The sequence below is a fragment of the Parasteatoda tepidariorum genome, chromosome 7 (genome assembly GCF_043381705.1).
Source record: "Parasteatoda tepidariorum isolate YZ-2023 chromosome 7, CAS_Ptep_4.0, whole genome shotgun sequence".
In the NCBI taxonomy this organism is placed as follows: Eukaryota; Metazoa; Arthropoda; class Arachnida; order Araneae; family Theridiidae; genus Parasteatoda; species Parasteatoda tepidariorum.
The window spans coordinates 68895312-68916482 of NC_092210.1; the positions used below are offsets into that span (position 1 = coordinate 68895312).

Sequence of the window (21171 nt, forward strand, 5' to 3'; positions counted from 1 at the left end):
TTCCTCTTCATTTGTCATTACTCATAAACATTCCTCATGCTGTCCATTATTTTTTATAAACATTTGGAACAAACAACCAGAAACATTTTTATTGGATTAAGCAATATGTATTAAATTATGAGACGTTTCAATAACATGCGATATTTGGTCTATTTTCACCCTAATTTTTTTAATCTATTTCAAATGCTCTAAAATTACTTTTTGGTTAATATTATTTCTTAATATCTTATTTTCCACAAAACTTATCTTGTTCATCAGTTTAAAAAATTAAACAAAACTGAATTGCTTAGTTTTCAAGAAAAAACTGTTCAATCAATAAAAAGGTTAATCAGCGATTTTTCCTTCTAAAACAAGAGAATCAAATCTATTCCTTTAAATGGCTAATCCAAAATTATCTTTTAAATAATACATAAAAGGGAATATTTTATTGATAAAAGTTTTATTCAATAGCTAAATTCAAATTGCCACAAATTCAATCTATTTTTCAAAACGTGTTGCCCAACCTGCCTAGATTACTCAGGTTTTATTTAAAGTCATATGACTAATATAGGGCTTCTAAAGTTGTTTAAAATAGTTGTAAGAGTTTTTAAAAGAAGAATTTCATTTACAAAAGATTAAAGAAAAATATCTTTCTTCTAAATAAATTTTTTTTACTGGAAATTAATATTTAAACACACTTTTCCTTTGAAATACTAACTCTTTGTTATATCTTTTGGTGAAGGATAGTTGCTTTATTAATTGATTTTTTTAATTATATTTTTAATTATTAATTATAATTATTATTATTATTTACGTTTTTAATTTATTTTTTTTTATTTCCAATGAACTGCAGAATCGGTCTTGCCGATAAACAGAACTAGTGCGTTCTCCAGAGGTGGTATCCACTCTTTCAGGATCACCACAATGGGTGAGATACTGTTGGTCATGTTAATTTGGACGTCTAGTTTTGTCACACTAGATTTCAGCACCGAGACTCTATTTGCGTGTTAAAGTGCACTAGGAATTTAATTTTGCCGGCAATGCCAAGAGCCAATAATGCACTCCAGGGATCTTTTACATGCCGCATAATCAGACGACATGGCCGCTGAGAATTTTCTGAATCCCGAAAATCCGGTGTCTGGGCCGGGGATCGAACCAGCGGTCTTGGGCTCAGAAGGCCGACGACAAACCAACTGCGCCACCCAGTAATATTTTAAGTAATATTTTTAATTATGGATAGCAAACTTGTTGTTTGTAAAAAATACAATTTTCTGCACCTTTGAGTATTACCAGTGGTTTATTAAATGTAATTTAAAATTTTATACAAAATTAAACCTAACAATATGTCTTTAAATTATTAGTTTTGATCTAATAACAAACTTTAGTAAGCAAGATGAAATAATAATTTTTCATTTAAACTGCAAAACCACTTATTTTAAATTTTATCCATAACCCGTTTTTATTATAAACCCATTTTTGTAAACCCTCTAATAATTAAGCTTTTAATGATAAACTTTCTGGTAAGTGCTTATTTATACGGATTTCGTACAGCTCTTATAAACTGCTCTCATATGAGAATTTTCCTCTAAATTCATATTTCGAAATCAAAATCCAAGCAATACTTAAACTAAAAAAGCGAGACTTTTTAATACGATTATTAATAATTGTCTCGAGTAAGGGGCATTTGGAAAAAAGAAAAATATTTAAAATCTATTAATGTAATTTGGATAACTGAAAAAAATTTAAGAAAGCTGTTTCATACATTCTAGGTTAAGGTTCTAATGTGACCGCTCGAAATTTTAATGTTTGCAACTCCTCAATTCTGTTTATAAATATATTTTAAATACCCTGCTTTTTCCAGATTTTATTTTAGTCTCGCATCTATTTTTTAATATTAATATAGTTTCTAGTCGATATGCGTGTATTTCCCAAAATTTGTCATGTTACCTTACAAATTAATAATTTTTGGTCTTGCGACGTTGTTAATTAAATCCAGACTTCTCATATAGTAACATAGTTTAACAACTAACGATTTACGCATAACAGTTCATAATTAGCTAAAAGTATAATTAACTAAATAAAGGCAAAACAAAAATGTGTCCATAGAGTTATGGAATGCAATGACAAGGTATCTACATCTAATGGTATCTCATAATAATAGGCATGTATTTTATTTTTGCTTTTAAAATGCATCTAAAGTAAACATTATTTTTAAAAGCATGAAAAAAAGAGATCTAAATATTCACAGTATCTATTTCAGGCAATATTAGTGTTAAATATTCATATGTTTCTTAAAAAAAATCAGATTTTGAAAATTGTAGCAGTTATGCATATCACCTTCATCAAGTTATTTAGGCTGCATTATGTCAAACAAAACACTGTTAATTTCCTAATTAAACATTAATTTCCTCACTATGACGTTATTTCTTGTGGAACATTATGTAAATTAATAAAAAATAAAGATATATTCTTGAATAGAAAGAGTTGCATCAGTTAATCAATAATTTGTGCAATTTTAGCACAATTACGTTTTCCGTGGCTCCATTCTGCTTAATAAAGAGTCGGCCATGTCTCCTATCACGCAGCACGCTATCGAAAACTTTTGTAGATTGTACCCCTAAGATCAAGAAACTAATAATAATTTTTCAAAAATGTTTTTATTTAAAACGAAAATGCTGCAAGTAAAAGGACATTAAGTTTGACTGCAAAGAGAACGAGATAAAATTGAAATTTAGGTTTGTTTATCATTATATTAACATAATTTCATACAATTATACTGCATATGATCACGAAATTTTGGTATTAATATATGCCATTATTCTACCTTATATTTTTTTCAGCTCATTCGGTGGAAAATATTTCTTTTCCGTATCGTTGACCAAACTAGCAATTTAGATTACAGATTCTCAAACTTTATCAGTCACGAAGCATCTTTGGAAATCTAAATTTAAGGCCGAGCTTTAAATTTTATTTCTCAGCAATATATTGTATTCAGTAAATTTTTTTAAACGACAAAATAGCGTTATTGTGTTCTTATTTAGGCTATCAAGGCATTAGGTTTCACCATTAAGAAATACTTTTGGAATAATTTCCCAATGCACGAAGCAAAATCATAGTTAAAAACTGAAATTATAGTCATGTAAAAATGGCAGATCTATAATTGACATGTTGTTAATGTGGAGCTATTACCTATACCATAAATTTTTACTTGGTTACGCTAAACACAAATTTGACTAGAAAAATATTTTTTTTTTGTACAATGGGGTTATCTTTGCCTAGTGTTCGATTTATATTATAAAGGGTTGCTTTTTATTAAAATTTCGTTTGCCAAATAATAGACGAAAACTAACTTATTGAATACTGAATATGGTTATAAACATATTCATATAAATATATTGTTTTTTTTTCTTACACGTCGGAAGCATAAAAATCATATAACTCATATATTTTTTTCACGGAAATATATTTGTTTAAATTTGTTTCATTAACTTTGTTTTTGCATTTTTAAACATGTGTCCTAACTTTTTGCGATGAATTGAGTACTCTGAGAAATTCAGTATAAGAGCCTCTAATATAGATCAATGAGCGTTACTAAAAATGTTTGGAAATAATTTTACCCAAATAGAGCAGTGTTTCCCAAAGTGTGGTACGCGTACCCCTAGGGGTACGGGAACAGTTTCGCGGGGGTACGCGTTCTTATGCGAAATATCTTGCAACAAACGAAAATTTCAAAAAATTTTATTTAAAAACAAACCTAGTCATGAAAATTTACGATTACGTATTTTTCTATTGGCTATTTTTTGTGGAGTTACCAGTTAATAATGAGTGGTGTCAACAGCCAGGTGTGAGTTTTAACTTTTGTGCAATTTTTTATAGTAAAAAATACATTTATTTTGTTATTAGTGCTACACAGAATTACAAAAAATTTAGGAAGGGTACACAAAAGTCATAAGTTTGGGAAACACTGAAATAGAGGAACGGAGAAAATATACATTATTTCGCTTAATATCTAAAAATAGACGCTTATTTCATTGAAACTATTTTGTCACCATTTTCTTCAAAAATATTAAATAAGGCTAAGACAACTCCTTTAAAATTTACTTTTTGATTGTTAAATAGAATTGAAATAAAAATATATGCAACTACTCAAACTTTATTTAGGTGAAATGAATTCCATTTTACTTATGAAATTTATAATTTATTTAATCTTGTGTTATAAATTGATAAGTAATAAGTCCAATATACTGAAGCAAATAGGAAAAAACTAAACGGAAATAAGAATTTGCTGTAATTATCAGTCAGAGAAAACCCATTTCTTGCGGAAGTTAAATGTGTTTCTTCTGATTTGCTACTACTTTGACTTGAAGGCCGAGAAGAAGTAGAGATTGACCCTGCATTTTTTACAACAAGCCACTTAGCATTTTCGGATTCTTTCTTATTCCTATTATTGTCAACAATCTGGGTTACCTCTTTTGATTTCTGCAATAAAAATAATTTCAATTAATAATACTTTAACACAAAAAACTATTGTAAGTATATTTTTAAACTCAATTGCCTTATTAAATTGTTAATTTCATGAATGTAAGGAAAAAAGTATTCTTTTGAAATCTTCGAAAATATTGTAATGAGTTATTGATATATTCCAATCTTCTGAAAAAAGACAATCATCTTTTTTGAAATATTGCATTCAATTAGTTCTTAATCAGAGAAACAAAAATATAATTAAAGACCTGCAAAAAAAGTGTGTGTACAAGTAATAACTATACACAAATATAGTGAAGTTTCTTCCTTAATATTAGTCTATTACTTGACATTTAGGTCAAAAAAAACTTTCGTTTTTGAAATAGATATTCTATTTTCCCAATAACTTTTTTCCATACATCATCTGCATTTTCCCCCATAAAGCCACAGACTTGGGCATCTTTACAAGTTTACCTTATTTAAATTCATCTTCAATTATTCATTGAAATAATTAAAATAGCCATCTTTTACTCACGTGCGGAGAGTTTTAACACTAGATAATGCAAAAATTAAAAATAAAAATAATAAATTAATTAACCAAGATAGAAATGTACTTTTTTCTGTATGCCACTTATTAAAAGAGTTTTTATTCCAATTAAAAAAAAATTTATTTCTACTTATGTTCCAAATCATTTCATTTTAATTCTTATTCTTATCAAATTTCAAGCTTTTGTATTTAAAACTGAAAAATTCTTCATAAAAATTATGCTATCCTTATCACCAAATGAAACTTAGTATGAATCAGAATTTCGACTACATTCCGAGTAGTTAGAGTACTCATATTCCAGCTGGAGCTAATGACTGATGATAATAGAAGCTACAATTATTTTCAAAAATTAATTAAAATTTAACACTAATTAAGCAAAATTACTAATTCAAATCTAAAAGTAAAAAGTGATAAAAATAAAGTAATTTTTAGAATTAAGTTTTAAAATTTACTAAAATGTATAAAATCTTTAAAATAATTTAGTCAAACCAAAGACCGAGAATTTAGGGTGCATCACTAATGTAATAAACTTTTGTCACCTTCAAAAATCCCCCACTTCGTCTTTAAAAAGTGATGACCCCTTACAAATTTCGTCTGGCAAAAAAAAACAATTATTTTCTCCTCAACTAATACTGGGGAATAAACTCTTGGTCCCTTTTACACAAACCCTTTCTCCTGTCTGATTCTTGTATGGGGAATAAATTTGAAATAATTTTTGCTCTTAAAGCTGCAGAGTTTTAAGAGTAAGAGACTCTTGATCCTTTTTATACAAATCCCTTCTCCTGTCTGATTCTTGTATGGGGAATAAATTTGAAATAATTTTTGCTCATAAAGCTTAAGAGTTTCAAGAGTAAGAGACTCTTGGTCCCTTTTATACAAACCCTTTCTCTTGTCTGATTCTTGTATAGGGAATAAATTTGAAATAATTTTTGCTCTTAAAGCTGCAGAGTTTCAAGAGTAAGAGACTCTTAGTCCCTTTTATACAAACCTTTTCTCCTGTCTGATTCTTGTATGGGGAATAAATTTGAAATAATTTTTGCTCTTAAAGCTGCAGAGTTTCAAGAGTAAGAGACTCTTAGTCCCTTTTATACAAACCTTTTCTCCTGTCTGATTCTTGTATGGGGAATAAATTTGAAATAATTTTTGCTCTTAAAGCTTAAGAGTTTCAAGAGTAAGAGACTCTTGGTCCCTTTTACACAAACCCTTTCTCTTGTCTGATTCTTGTATGGGGAATAAATTTGAAATTATTTTTGCTCTTAAAGCTGCAGAGTTTTAAGAGTAAGAGACTCTTGATCCCTTTTATACAAACCCCTTCTCCTGTCTGATTCTTGTATGGGGAATAAATTTGAAATTATTTTTGCTCTTAAAGCTGCAGAGTTTCAAGAGTAAGAGACTCTTGATCCCTTTTATACAAGCCCCTTCTCCTGTCTGATTCTTGTATGGGGAATAAATTTGAAATAATTTTTGCTCTTAAAGCTTAAGAGTTTCAAGAGTAAGAGACTCTTGGTCCCTTTTATACAAACCCTATCTCTTGTCTGATTCTTGTATGGGGAATAAATTTGAAATTATTTTTGCTCTTAAGGCTGCAGAGTTTTGCTTGAATGACATTCTTAGTTTTTTTTGTTTTCCGTCCACATGTACAAGTTTAAAAACGTTGCATATAAATGTTGCAACAAATTTCTAGGGAAGGTAAGGCTCATCATCAGGATTAAAATTGCAAAAAAAACCATGCCCGAAACTGTCGTCATGCGCGGGTAAGGACGCTTCCCTGATACGACCTGTTTAGAAGCATAGTTCGAAATAGAAAGCGGCTTTAACGGCAGATGGTGACAGTTCCGGGCATGGTTATCTATACAATTTTGTTTCTGATGATGAGCCCTAACTCCTCTAGATGTTTATAGCAAGATTTGGTGATCTCCTGTTATGTATAACGTTTTTAAACTTGTACGTTTTGAAAAAAGAAACTAAAATTAACATTTTAAAAAACCGTAGTTTGGAGAGAGAAACCGATTGCAGATTTTAAATCAGTGACGTGTGACGTAAGAATATCCAAAATCTGTTAAGAAATCGCATGCACCAGAATGCGAAAAATAATTTGTTTCCCAGTGTAATCTCTTAAGAACAAAAAACAAATTGTTTTCTCCTTCATTGCTTCTCTGCGTTTGAAAAATATTTTTCTTATTTTTGTTTATTTTAAAGTGATAATACTTATTTAAATTTGAAATTTTCTTACAAATAACAGTACATATGTGGAAAAATCACTTACTTTATTCGATAATTATTTTGCTAGTCATATAATCTACATTAAAATTATGACATCAGAATTGGTTTGTACATCAGAATTGCGTAGCAATGGCAGAAAGTGGATTACTCTACGTCAATCTTAGATTGCCAGACTTACCACTAAATGTCACCATCATATGGAGGAATAAGACGAAACCAATACCATATTTTTCTGACTATATTTTATTTTTACATATCAAAAGGAATTTTTTTAACTTCTGTAATAGCTATTTTTTAAAAAAGTTCACTTACTACCTTTCCTCGGCAACTGAAGCTTTTCCCAAAGCACATATTGTAACTTATGGCAAACTCAACTAGTGTAGAAAACACCATAAATATACATACAAAAAACCATATGTCCATAGCCTTTAAATAATTTACAGCTGGAAGTTGTTGTCTGTATTGATACACCTGTAAAACAAAGCGTCATAAATTATTACTATTTATCTTTTCTTTTTTCATATAAAATAATACTGCTCTGCATAATTTTTCGAGTTGGCCCTTTTGACTGTTTTTTTATAAATATGAGGATCTATGTGTTTTTGTAATACCCATTCAGTTTTACATAAATATAAAATTATTTTCTGATTGAACTGCTATGACTTTTGCTAAAATTATCAAGGGAGAAGCTTCGTTTACTGAAAAATATAAATTTATGAAATAATCTGACTTGAAAGAATTTATTCTAACTCAAAACTGAAATTATTTTCTTCATACAAAAAATATTATAAACATGTAAATGTTTATTAAAAAATAAAAATTCCTTATTTCAACACTATATTAGGACAAATGGATGCATTTATTTACGTTATTTTTAGATGCATACCACATATAAAAACAGCTTAGAAACGTGGATTTTCTGATTTTAAAATGAGCGTAAAACGGACCTTCAGTAGAGAGAATATTTCACTTGATACTTAATTAAGGATACATTTGTTTTATGCTTATTATTACGTATCGTGTTACGTCCGTAACAACTAGCTTTTAATTTTTAAAAAATTGTTTTTTTAAAAATAGTCAACAAAAATAGCACACTAACATTAAGTCAGTAAATATAAATAACACCAAGTGATATTCTGACAAAAACTATTTGAACTGTTTGATATTTTTAAATTTAAATTAAGATGCATTTAAAGTTCGCAAACATGGCACTTCTGTTGGTGGAATATTCTAAAACTTTTCATTAAAAACTTTAAATAATATTCAGAAATGTTTCAACCAAGTTTATTTTCCAAATTCATATATTTTAAGAGTAAAAGTTTCAAAAAAAAATTTAGAAAATTATATCATAAATTACGTTAAATTATGTATAACTAACCGTAACTAAATTTACGTACAATTTAAGAATTTTTTTTTAGTTTATTAATTTTGATGTACTATATCTCACACAGAGAGTAATGTTTGAAAAAAAGTGACTAATTTATTTAAATATTAAGTATTGCTCCTTTTTTGAGAAAAAATTATGAACCTAATTATTACCTGAGTAATAAGTGTCAGAAGTGATGTAACACAGAGAGCTACTCTTGCAGGAACTGCGTCTACTTGCAGCCAAAAACCAACAAAACTCATGATCACAATCATAGTAGAAGGTATGAATGTATTAATAACACTTCCACTCAAAAGACGAATCAAAGTAAACTCGGCAATCAAACTTGTATAGTTACCTATAAAAAGTATAAACTTAAAAATTTAAAGAAATACAGACACACATACAGCATTTAAATATATATATATATACTCTTGTCTGATTCTTGTATAGGGAATAAATTTGAAATAATTTTTGCTCTTAAAGCTGCAGAGTTTCAAGAGTAAGAGACTCTTAGTCCCTTTTATACAAACCTTTTCTCCTGTCTGATTCTTGTATGGGGAATAAATTTGAAATAATTTTNAAGATTTATATATATGTATATATATAAATTGTTTTAAATTATAAATTTTGCAGAAGCTAAGCTAACAGCTATATTTTAACTTCTTCAGGACCGTGATCACAAACACGTTATCACGTGATTTCCTCCTCGTGGTTCACGGTATCATATATGAAACGATCTTTTTCTACTCCAGTGGCACAAAATCATGCTGACATACTACATTCTTCTTTCGCAGGTACTATACTGGTTAATTAGGGTACAAAGAAATTAGAAATTTAAAAAACGTTATTGTTTCGAACTAATTGCTTTGATACTTTTAAGATTGTTAAGTTATCGAAGTTTAATGCTGTACAAAATTTACACGAAGATGAACTTGTAATTTTTTTTTAATATGGACTTTTAAAGTCATTTTGTTATATCTCAAAGCATTTTTTTGCAATCGGAAAATATTTTTTATTTTTAATAATTTTTTATGTGTTGGTTTATTACGTTTTCGAAATTTCTGCACACACATAAAACACTCCATTCAAAAATATCAAAAATATTTAAATTGCTTAGTATTGGTTCTGTTTTAATCATTACCAAATATATCATATTTTATACCTACATTAGTATATATTACATTAGTATTGGTATTTATTGCATAACCCTTCAACATTTAAGTGTTGTGAAAAATATATTTGTCAGTAACTACCAACTGAAGCCGAAATTTTAAAAAAAAGTAGAATTCTTATCAGAACTTGATATTGATTTTGGAGCGTAGTCATCTCAATCTAACCTTTAATTTACTGCTAAAATATTTATTAGTGAAAGAACAAATTTCTTTTAATTCTCGTTAATTAAAATATTAATAAACTATCGTTGCTGCCACTGGAAAAAATATTTTGTGAATCTACGGAATATGTAGAATTCTTATCAAACCAGCACCAGTGACTATTTTTTGATCAAATAGAGCCATTAGCCAGCAAATATAGCTGATTTTATCTTTGAATATATGAAAAATTGAATCCTTGAATATAAAACAATGGCTAACGTTTAATCAATCAGAAAATTCTTTTTTATTTTTTGCTCAGCCCATTCAAATGGTTCGTCATAGAATGTTCTCATGTCGACAGTGACCTTCCTCGTGCTTTGAACTATCAGTATGCCAAGTTTCACAGCTTTCGGTCGGTTGGTTTAGGAGTCTATGAAGGACAAACACACGCACACACGACATTATTTTTTATATAGATAGATAAAATTTACTTCGTTCATTTCAATTCTTTTTCAAATATAAATAGCTGCTAAATATAATAACCGGGAAAAACACAATAACTTTGAGTTAATGGGTCACACAAGATTTTATTTATTGTCTTTTTGTGTTGAAAAGGAGCAAAACTTTTTTAAATCATATATTTCACTTTAGTACCATTTCTTAACATCAAATGAAGTAACTTACCGGAAGTATACGTCACGGTCTAATTTCTTAATATTCGAGATCTACCTGATGTCTTCGTAGAAGTTCAGATAACAGATGTCTGTTATTTTTGGATTTTTTTATTTAAAATAGGTTTTTTTTTAAATAAATATTTAATAATGTGAGGTATTTTTCTCTTATTGTAAATTACAGAAATTATTGATTAATAATCTTCTATGTTTATATAGGTAGAAACATGGAAATTTAAATAAATAAATATTTAATAATACAACGTATATCTCTCCTTTTGTTATTTTCAAAAACTATTGATTAGTACATTTCCATATTTATAAAGGTTGCTTTTAAAATTAGTAAGATACAAATTATGCATCTGTGTATAACAATGTTAAAAAAGATAGCGTGATTTAAAATCATCATTAAAGCTTCGAATTACTTTTCAATACTTTTTTACATACATAAATATCGCACCCGTGCAACAATAGCAATAACTCGAAGAAAGAAAAATTTCGAGATGCACAAAAATATGTCCCCAACTGCTATTGATTTATCAATAAGTCATTAAGTTGAAAGCGACATTTTAAGAAAACTTAATTCACTAAAGTTGAAACAACTTGCGTGATCGATAAAACTTATTTTTCTATACCTAATGGTAGTTTTAATTTTAAAAAAAAGGAAGTTAAGGTTAATAGTCTTAGTCTAGTTAATAGTCTTGCCAACAATATTTTATAATGCAGTTTCAATTTGAGTACCACATCGAAATACCGGTGCTTAAAAATAAGATCATTTTCTAGTGTGGGTCAATTATCTTCAAAACTACAGGATATATGATAATTTTTAGGAAATACGTTGAGCATACGTTGAGCATACGCAAGAGCATACGTTGGTAAAATGCAAATAAAAGTAAGAGATTCCTCCCCGTTCTTGCTAATGCTCACCTATCCCCAGAACTGCTTATAGATTCCCTTGCGGATTGCTTCGCTGGCTCATTGTTACGTCACTTCCGTCTAGCTTCGTATATTGTTCGGAAAACTTATTTTTAGAATAAAATTTTGGGTCATATAACTTCTCGCTATACAAAATTTTAAGTGTATATTTGATTTATCGTTACCCAACTCTAAATATATACATTTCTATATTAATTTGAAATTCCAAAAAGTTTAAAAAATTTTCTGGATTACATAAGTGTTTAAAATGACAACAGTTACAAGTTCTCTTTTTAATCGCAGAGCTGTAAAATGTATAAGGACCAAAGAAGAGTATAAGAATAATCATAAAAACGGTTTAAAATTAAAGTGGTATTCGATATTTGAAATAAGTTGAATAAAGTTGTAAAATGTTTAAAAATATTAAAAAGATCACACTAATAAAGCAAGCGAAAAATAAGGTATTGTGCAGTGTAAGTAAGGTATTGTGCAATTAAATGCCTGAAAGAGATTATTCATATTATAGCAGCATATGTGCATGCAAAAAAAAAAATTTCAATAGAATTTTTAAACTCGCCTTGCAGCTCTTCGTTGCTATTTCAACATGTAAAAATGAAACCATTTAGATTCAAAGGAATTCGTTTCTGCTTTTTACTAACACGTGAAAAAAAAGTTCCGTGATTTTCTTTATTTATTTATTAAATGCTCGGTTTTGTAACCACGTACACATAAGCGTTTTACATAATATAGATACTTCTTTAGCAGGTAGCGTGATACTCGTCTAAACTCGGATGGTTTGAAACAGAGGTCACAGAATTAAACAAAAAATGGGTTACTGAGAGTTTTAGAACCCTCTTACAGGTCTTACAAAGTGGTTAATTGCTGCAAATAAAGCAGTTTAGAAGTTCCAACAGCAAATGTTTCCAATATTCCAGCTACGCTCTTTTCTGCCCCTAGAAGGTTTTCAAAGGGGAGTTGCAAGTTATAACTCCCAAAATATCTCAAATATGCTTAATAAGGTTTATGTTGAAATACTTGGCTGCCCAGTCCCTCTGGTAAATATTTTCCCTTTTCAAAAATTTGTCAACCAGATGAGCTCACATTGTCCTTATCATCCATTAAAAACTAAGACATGACTAATTTCACTCTTAAGAAGCAAGCATTGGTCTTCAAATCATTATCCGTATACCTCAAACCAGCTAAGAGTCTCTAAAACATGAAAGAGTGTGCGACCATTCTACTCAAGGCATGCCCAGACCATCAAACCACTGCTCTTATATTCATAAATTTCTCATATTTCAGGGCAGATAGTGAGTTCTTAATTTTAATGGTTCTAATATTCGCGTAAAAATAGGATCTAGGGGTCCACTCTCTGCTCCCCAGTACTCAATATATTGAGCTTTTTGTCATGACATGGAGTGATGCGTTCTAGAATTTAATAGTCTCAGCAGGCTTCGCATTGAATGGCGGCACACCTCTTCATGTTTGAAAATGGTACTTTTTCCAGTTCGAAAGTGAAAACATTAGTCCTTGAGCCCTATGTTTGTTTCGCATATGTACCTTGTTTCTCAATCAATGGCGACAAATTGAGAACACATCGAACACATCTGATCGACTATTTTCTGGAATGTTCAGCCAAGACTTCAGATCAGAACATAAAAGAGCATATTTGAGAACTTGAGAGGTTCCAAGAAGAGCAAGTTAAACAAGTAACAAGTTAAACAAGTAAACGTTCCTGAACAAGTAAGAGCAATTGAAACTTCGATATGATTTGATATTCGATTTATTTCAATATGAGATCGTGTGGCAAGACCTGCATGTTTAAAAGAGAAGCTATATACTATCTAAAATAATTGTTTGTTCTTTTTTATTTTGTAACCTTGGATCACACCTTTTGACCTCTTTGAGTATTACGCTAGATTGGTGAATGTGCTTTATAGCTGTATAGTGATTATTTTATTTGAATCATATGATTTGTATTTTATTTGTGGTATATACTTGTATTATCTAATCTACGTTACATACCAAATTTCATTAGAATCTCCATTAAATTCCTTCAAATCAGTTCTATGTAATTTCATTTTATAAACTATTGAGTTTAATTTTCAATAGGTATGATATTCAGGGAGTTGAATTTATCAGTAACGAACAGAAAATTAATTGTTTCCAATAATATTTTTAAGAAGCATTTTAACAGAAAAATAAATTAAAAATAAAATTCAACCACAAAAAATACATTTTTACAGTCCTACATTGTGAAAAAATTGGCGTTACATACCTTCAGACAAAGTTTCAGTCATGAAATAAGCTTTTGGTTTGCTTACGTGAAATAATAGTAGTTCAGGCTGTCTGATCATTTCACAAGATTTGTACGCATTTTTGTATGGACTGTTCTCATTACCAACCCAACTCAACTGTGACACGTCATCAGAAGTCACTGAAATAGAATCCATGCAGCAACAATAAATATCAGAAAAAAATATCTACTTGTTGTCATTCAGTACAGCAACGATGGGTTAACTTTTTCATCGAATGATCTAATAATAAATGTAAAAAATTTATAACCGGAGAAGTTTATGTGTTTAACTCTAGTAAAATATTATACTAAGGAGGAACCCTTCCCGGTTACGTTTTTGAATTTGAATCAATTATCCCTTTTAGTTTTTCTTGTCAATAAAATTCAGATTCTTAAAGACTCTAAAGCAGTTTTAATTATTATTCGGCTTAAAATTAAGAATAGTTAATGTTTTTATTTTAAAAGAACATTTTGTGGATTTTTTTCAAAACTGTAAATTTCATGTCAGATGGAATTTTTTATTTGGAATTTATTTTCTACCTTAATCACCTAATACATCTATACATACAATCTACCTAAATAAACCAGAATACATATACTTTGCTTTTGTCAATTTAAATGATATAAGTAGCATTTTCCTTAAAAAATTTCCAAAAAATAATTTCTTCAATAAAATTTCGGTGTCTTTTATTAATTTTTGTAACTTCCATGAGTGATAGCAAATATTTTTTTCTAAAAAAACTGTGCAGCTCTATTCAAAATTAGGAACTCTTCATAAATTAATAAAAATGGACCACTATTGTAAGAAAGTTTTAAAGATTTTATATTATATCAACTTTAAGGGTAATGACACTAAATATCTTTTCAAGTATTGTTTTTCTCTTAACTGTGTTGTTAAAATCTGTACATATTTCTTTGCTAGTTTTGCAATTCCCTATACTATCACCTTGCTATTTCCTATACTACTGACATTTTTAATTTTCGCAAAATCACAAGCGTTTTTAAATTTGAATTTGCTTTTACTTTATAAGCATAAGTCAATTTTAGAGAAATTAATCAATTCTAACATACTAACACACTACTTCTATAAATCTCGTATTTCCTTAAAAGTTTTTAAATTCACATTAATTTCAGATAGTTTATTTTATTTGCTCTCAAGAGGAGCCATCAGTTATCAATTTAAAATGTTTGAATTTCAAAACATGTACAATAAATATCTATAAAACTTTTTGTGTAGCATTTGAAGTAATTACATATAGAAACATTAACAAAACACTTTAGAGTGGCATTTTCCTCTGAATACTAGTAAAAATTGTTTTAATATTTTTATGAATCCCAGTTCAACACATATCTACCACATTTAAATACTCAATATACTTGCCACCCTCAGTTTTGGCGAGATTATAACTATAGTCCAGTTTTAAGCAGACTGTAAAAATTTTCCGTTAAAAAAATTCAATAATTCTGCAGCTTCCCTGCAAAAAAGTTTTGTTCTCTAAAACTACAGCAATTTACAATTAAATTAAATTGTAATCCGTCAAAATGAGACATTTTTTTTGTTAACAATTAAAATCTGAAACCATTTGTATAGATTGCATCGATTGAGTACATATTTTTTCAGTTTTGAATATGAAAGACTTTGGTAACAAAGCAGCAGCGAGTAATTCGATGCATTGAAACAGATGCCGACCGGTATGTTTGGTATGCAAGAACTTGTCCTTATACCAGGAAAGTCTAGTGTTTGAGTCCCGCTTCGGGGCGTCTAAACTTATCGATGGAAAAAAATGAAAATTCACAGTCGATTCCTTCAACACCTCAAAAATCGCGCTGAAAATCAAAACAATGGAATAATTGAAATCTAATCAAAATTTTATAAATCTGTTTCACTATTCAAACCAGAGGGTATACACAGCTACTTTCATGCTAAATTTCTCAGCTATTCCGTGATTAGCCGGAAATATCTGATACGTACAAATATTTTCCGTAGTGTTTTGTAACAGAAATTTTTTGTCAATGTGCTTTTTTCCGTAAAAAAAAAAAGATAATCTCTGACAACTTTGCTGCCATAAATTTTACGCAGTTTAACCGAATTTTTTTCGCAGTGCGTAAATGAAAAACAGCAAAAAAACTCCCACATAGAATTAGTAGACGTTTTCAAAACATATCAAATGATTTAAAACCTCTCTTTGATATAATGTGACGTTAATAATTTCAGTTATCAATAAATGAGTATAAATATCTTACAATAGAAATCTTTCATTTATTCCAAAGAGTGTAAAAAGTATATGCCACGGGCGAAAATGATACAGAGGGTTCATATTTATATTCACGGTTTTCAAAAATTTATAGCAAGAAAACGATGAAGGGGTAAAAAATCTTTTTGAAAATTCTGGAGATAGGACATATATTTTTTTTCTAGAATTTCATGTTTTAGTTCAAAACTTTTTCAACAAACAGTGAAATGAATAGCAAACATTTTTTATCAGAAAAAAATAATTCAACATCATATCACAACATGTCAGAGCGTCTGATAGTAAACGTTTTGAAAATTGAGTAATGCGTTTTTTTTTTCCTATTAAAAATTCTGATTTGATTTCCATTTACTTTTCTTTTTTTGATTTGCGCGCTTCGTAAGTACAGACGTGACAACCAGAAAAATATTAAATTGAACCCAGGAATTCTAGAATGAAAATTTATTGTTCTTTGACGTGAATTTCTGAAATTTGTTTTTTTTTTTAAATTCTACCAGTTTTTCTGTAAATTTTTAAAAACCGTCAACTTAATTTAGGACACCCCGTAAATATTGCGTTTAGGAAAAAGTTTCATCAAGCATCAGCTGTGATTCACTACCGGGTTCAAAACTAATGTAACCATTATTGGTTATACTATTATTTATTCATTTATTTATTTATTGTTAAAATTAACTTTTTAAGAAATGAAATTTCTGTCCGATTATCCAAATTAAAAAATTAAAACAGATATACATTTCCGATAAGGAGACATTCCTTGAATATTTTTAAGAAGAAATTTATTTTTAATACAACATAATTTTAACATGCTGCTAAATTTTTTGTAACAAAATTTCAATCCAATGAAAAATGTTAACTCAATTTTACATTAAAAAGTTGTACCAACAAAAGTGGAAATTTTTAATCCCAGAAACGTAATTTAATTTTATTTAAAGCCACAATTATATTTGAGATTAAAGTAGAAATGTTTGAATTATGTATGAAGCAAGACATCTGAGAAATGCTTTCCGTCCTTTCTTTTACTTTGTTGGTACATTTTCATCTTTTTAATTAAACTTCTAATTATGGTTTCACATATTTGTAACTGGATTTTAGGCTCCTTCTCATCTGAATATGGTGAAATTAGGGGCAAAAATTTTTTATTTCGAAAAAAGTATTAAAAAAACGTCAAAGACATTAAATCACTCTATCTACTGATGACCATTTTAAGTTTTTTTGCCAAAAACGGTAATTGTTTATAAATTCAATAAACTAATTATGACCTGATTATGCCTCCAGGTTAAATTCCACTCTAAGAAAAAATCATTTGTCACTACATGTTTTCAATACCTAACTAAAATATGCATATTTCATGATAATAAACATATTTTATACTGAATTTTATAAAAATATGTTTTATACTTACGTAATGAAATGAGAAATTTACATTTCTGAATATCAAAAGGGTAATCTTGCAAATACATTGGGCAACTTGCCCGAAACCAATATCTGAAATTATAATTTTCTTTCATCAGTAACTACTGTTTAAAAACAAAACTTTTTTGGCACGAAAAAAGAACAATTTATGATTATTTATTCATAGTAGTTTCTTGCGTGCTCTATTCACCAAAAGAGCATAAGATAAAAATAAGTTACTTTTTTACGAATTTTTCAATAATGCATTTAACAGCAGAAATACCAGAATCTTAGTCATTGTTTATAAATATGTAGGTTTTATTATTCGTTTCAGATATTTAATCTATTGTTATTAAAATAGTTATTCTTTCACAATTATTGGGAAAATATTGTATGCTGACAAATAAAACCCCAAATTTAGTTTAATTTTCTCTTAGCGTGTCTTATGAAAATTAAATCAAACTGATTCAGAATTGATTTTGACGGAAAAGCAATATTTAAAAAAAAAATGCTTAAAATTTTCATTTTCTTCAAACAGTCTTCTCTTAAGTGCTTGTGAACATGTTTTTAAAACAATAAATTTCTCAAATATTTAGAATAATCAAAAATATTGCACATTTTCCACAAATCTTCTGATACCTTTGAATTTAAATTAAAATATTTCACCTGAAATTCAGATCAATAGTCATTTTTTATACCCAATTACTCGCAAATACTCAATTCTTATACCCAATCACTCAATTATACTCAATTTTTATACAAAAGCAAAAAACTTTTTTACCCTTCAACCATTTACAAACAATATTACTTTATTAGAAGCTCCTTTCGCTACAAGAATATATAAATAGGAAATAACAATCAACACATTTCAAGTGCTCAAAAACAGGGGTACGTTTTCAAAATTTGCCAGACGTGGAGGAGAAAAAAAAAGTGATTAGATGTATAAAATGAAAACTTGCCATATCTATCGCGTCATTTATTAAGAATTTGAGAAATCATCGATCATTGACATTTATGGAATCGTTGGCATAAATTCAATTTCTACAATATTAAATTTATTTTCACCCCTTTTACATCAGGTAATCTTAATGGTCTGCAATCTGTTTTTTTTTTTTTTTTTTTTTTTTTTTTTTTTTTTTTTTTTTTTTTTTTNTTTTTTTTTTTTTTTTTTCTTTTTTTCTTCTTCATATGAATGCTTATTTTCTGTTAACTACATTAGTTCCTCCCTACCTCTCCATAACTGGTGGAAATGGATTTTACACTGATGGATTTTACCCTCCCGGCAACTGAGGTTTTCTGTTCTATTTTTCATTTCCGTCTCGGCTACAGTGGATTTTTCTAATTTTGTTTCTCACTTTTATTTTTCCCTTTTTTCGTTGGCAACTTTTCATTTTATACTTTCAATCACTTTTGTTTCTTCTCATTCATGTCTGGAAAAAATGGGCACCTGTTTTCGAACTCCTGAAACATGTCGACTGTTAACTACTTTTTTATATTTTTGAAGCAAATGAAGTTATTAATCTAGTAATATCTTACCGCTTTAGTTTTTAATCTAGTAATATCTTACCGCCATTAGGGATTATTTATTTAATACTTACAAGCAAACTTCATAAATAAACTGAATTTTGTTATTTTTATCGCTGCATGCAAAAATAATTGCAATTGAACGAGAGATGTCATGCATTTACCTCTTCGATAAATAAATGGACCCATCAGATAATACTTTTAACAAAGTACTGGTGGATTCTTTTTCAAATGTTTTTATTTCTTTTGCTGTTTCATAAAATATGTCTGGTGTCCAGATATAATTAGTGCAACCTTCGTATAATATAGTTGCTTTCTTCTGACTCTTAAATTCTTCTAGATTTAGTCTGGTATCATTCCAAATATTTGTAACGAAAACGTGCAACAAATAATCCTAAAATAACAACAAAAAATTACTTCCACTCAAACATATTCATTTAATGTAATAGTGGGAGTAATCGCATCAGGTGCACAGAATTAAAATATAGATCATAATTACCCAGGTATGTAAATGGATACACTATCTGTAATTTTTAATTGTTCTTAAAATGAATTTTAAAAAAAGTAAACAAAACTTATACTTGGCAAAGAAATCTCCTTTATCCTTTTTCCGATTAAGCTCTAATCAATTAAAGAAGATTTTAAAAAATGTATACAGTGGCTCTCAAAAGTGTTAGTACACTTGCGACTTTCTACAAAATATGGTTCTACACGGTAATTAAAATGAATATTTTAGTATGAATATTTAATTACTAGATTTATGTTCTGTTTTCAGCAAATCTGCATGTAATATTTTAAAAACAAAGCAAATTATTATTTTTTAGAAATCTATAATCAAAAAGTTTACATTCCATCTCACAAATCGTTCACTTATAAAAAATCTCCACCTATTAAAATATATTCTACTTTTTGTTAAATAAAAATTTAGTAGAGCATCATTTGTCATCCTTTTTAAAGTCTGCAAATAGACTTAACTATTATTTATTTATTTATTTGTAATTTCTGCTTCAAAACTCATCTTTTTTTTTTCATTCATACAGTTTTCAGTTAGTTTTTCGTTTTAATGCCATTTTACTAACTTTCAGTTATCTTCAAATATATTTTATTGGGTTTAAATATGGCAATTGAGGCAATGCGTTAATAGCTGGTGGTCAATTATCGAGACACCAGATGCGAAAGTTGAAAGATCTGAGCTTGCGATGGTGTGTCTTCGGATCATCCTCAGGAATATTTTCCAGACCATCGCCAATAGCCCATTGCGCAGCTCTAGTGCGACGTAAATAAAGTACCCACCTATAGCTTTATTTCTTTTATTATCTTCATCACCCGAAGTGTTTTCAGCGTCCTGTATTTCCTAATTTGTTACCATGGGCTATTAGAATAAGATACTCTCATTTTCGCATAGTATGCATAGTTCGCATTTTTACACCTATTCAATTGGTGGAAAATTTGCTTTTCTTAAAATTTTGAAGATCAATTGGAAAAAAATAGTTTTTTTCAAAAATTTCAAAACTAATGCTAAATTTAAGTGACAGATATCTAAATTTCGGTATTTCCAATCCATTTCTAATATTAAAAAATATTTTTTTCCTTTACTTGCTCCTTATCGAAGTTTTTACTATTTTATTTTTGACAAAAATTCTAACAAAGGTTCAATTGAACACTCTATATAAACTGAAAAAATTACATATATGATCTGTAAAATTATACTAAATTACTAATTTGCAATAATTTTCTCTCAATTTTTTAATAAAGCGTAATTTATTTAGACCACTTGTTATTCATGAAGCACTCAAAGTACATTTAGCTCGAAAAACATTTCTCTAGGAAACTCGATTCTCGATATTCTGAAATTCTAGGCAATAAAATTAAAAATTTACGAACCATTTTCCCTTCATTTATTTCTCCAACGTCTATAACTTGAAACCAGGTAAAAATAGTAGTGTTTTTATCTGAAATTAATTATAAGCATAAATTACTTAGTCATTTTGTAAACCTAAAGTAAATAAAATCAAATTTGTTAAATAATTACCATTATTTTTTGGTGCAATGTGTATTTCGTAGTTGTCTGGTACTATGTGCCCACATAACTCTTGACATGCGACATTACAGACACTAAAAAGTGAATAAATAACATCATTCTCATAACATACATATATATATATGTTACGGTGAATGACCGAAATCGGCGGTTGTTGACTTTCACCGGTGAATGTTGACAATCACATA

At 28.6% G+C, this 21171-nt stretch overlaps 1 protein-coding gene across 1 annotated transcript; it reads right to left on the reverse strand.

The window, feature by feature from the left end:
• Positions 1-4124: 4124 nt before the first annotated feature.
• Positions 4125-21099, reverse strand: LOC107447045 (gamma-aminobutyric acid receptor subunit alpha-2). Its single transcript, XM_043040365.2, has 8 exons — positions 20975-21099; positions 20827-20894; positions 19107-19336; positions 17429-17511; positions 13757-13915; positions 8750-8934; positions 7523-7681; positions 4125-4458 (listed from the first exon to the last, which is right to left on the reverse strand). The coding sequence occupies exons 2-8, from the start codon at positions 20827-20829 to the stop codon at positions 4171-4173; spliced, it is 1107 nt and encodes a 368-aa protein (XP_042896299.1). The 5' UTR covers positions 20830-20894; positions 20975-21099; the 3' UTR covers positions 4125-4170.
• Positions 21100-21171: the final 72 nt, after the last annotated feature.

Bases quoted from the DNA above. Each gene is read 5' to 3' on its own strand.
- LOC107447045 (XM_043040365.2), bottom strand. The intron at 13,916-17,428 runs GTAAGTATAAAA...ATTCTATTTCAG, and splicing joins TAAATTTCTCATTTCATTAC to TGACTTCTGATGACGTGTCA. The intron at 7,682-8,749 runs GTAATAATTAGG...TTTGTTTTACAG, and splicing joins TTCTGACACTTATTACTCAG to GTGTATCAATACAGACAACA.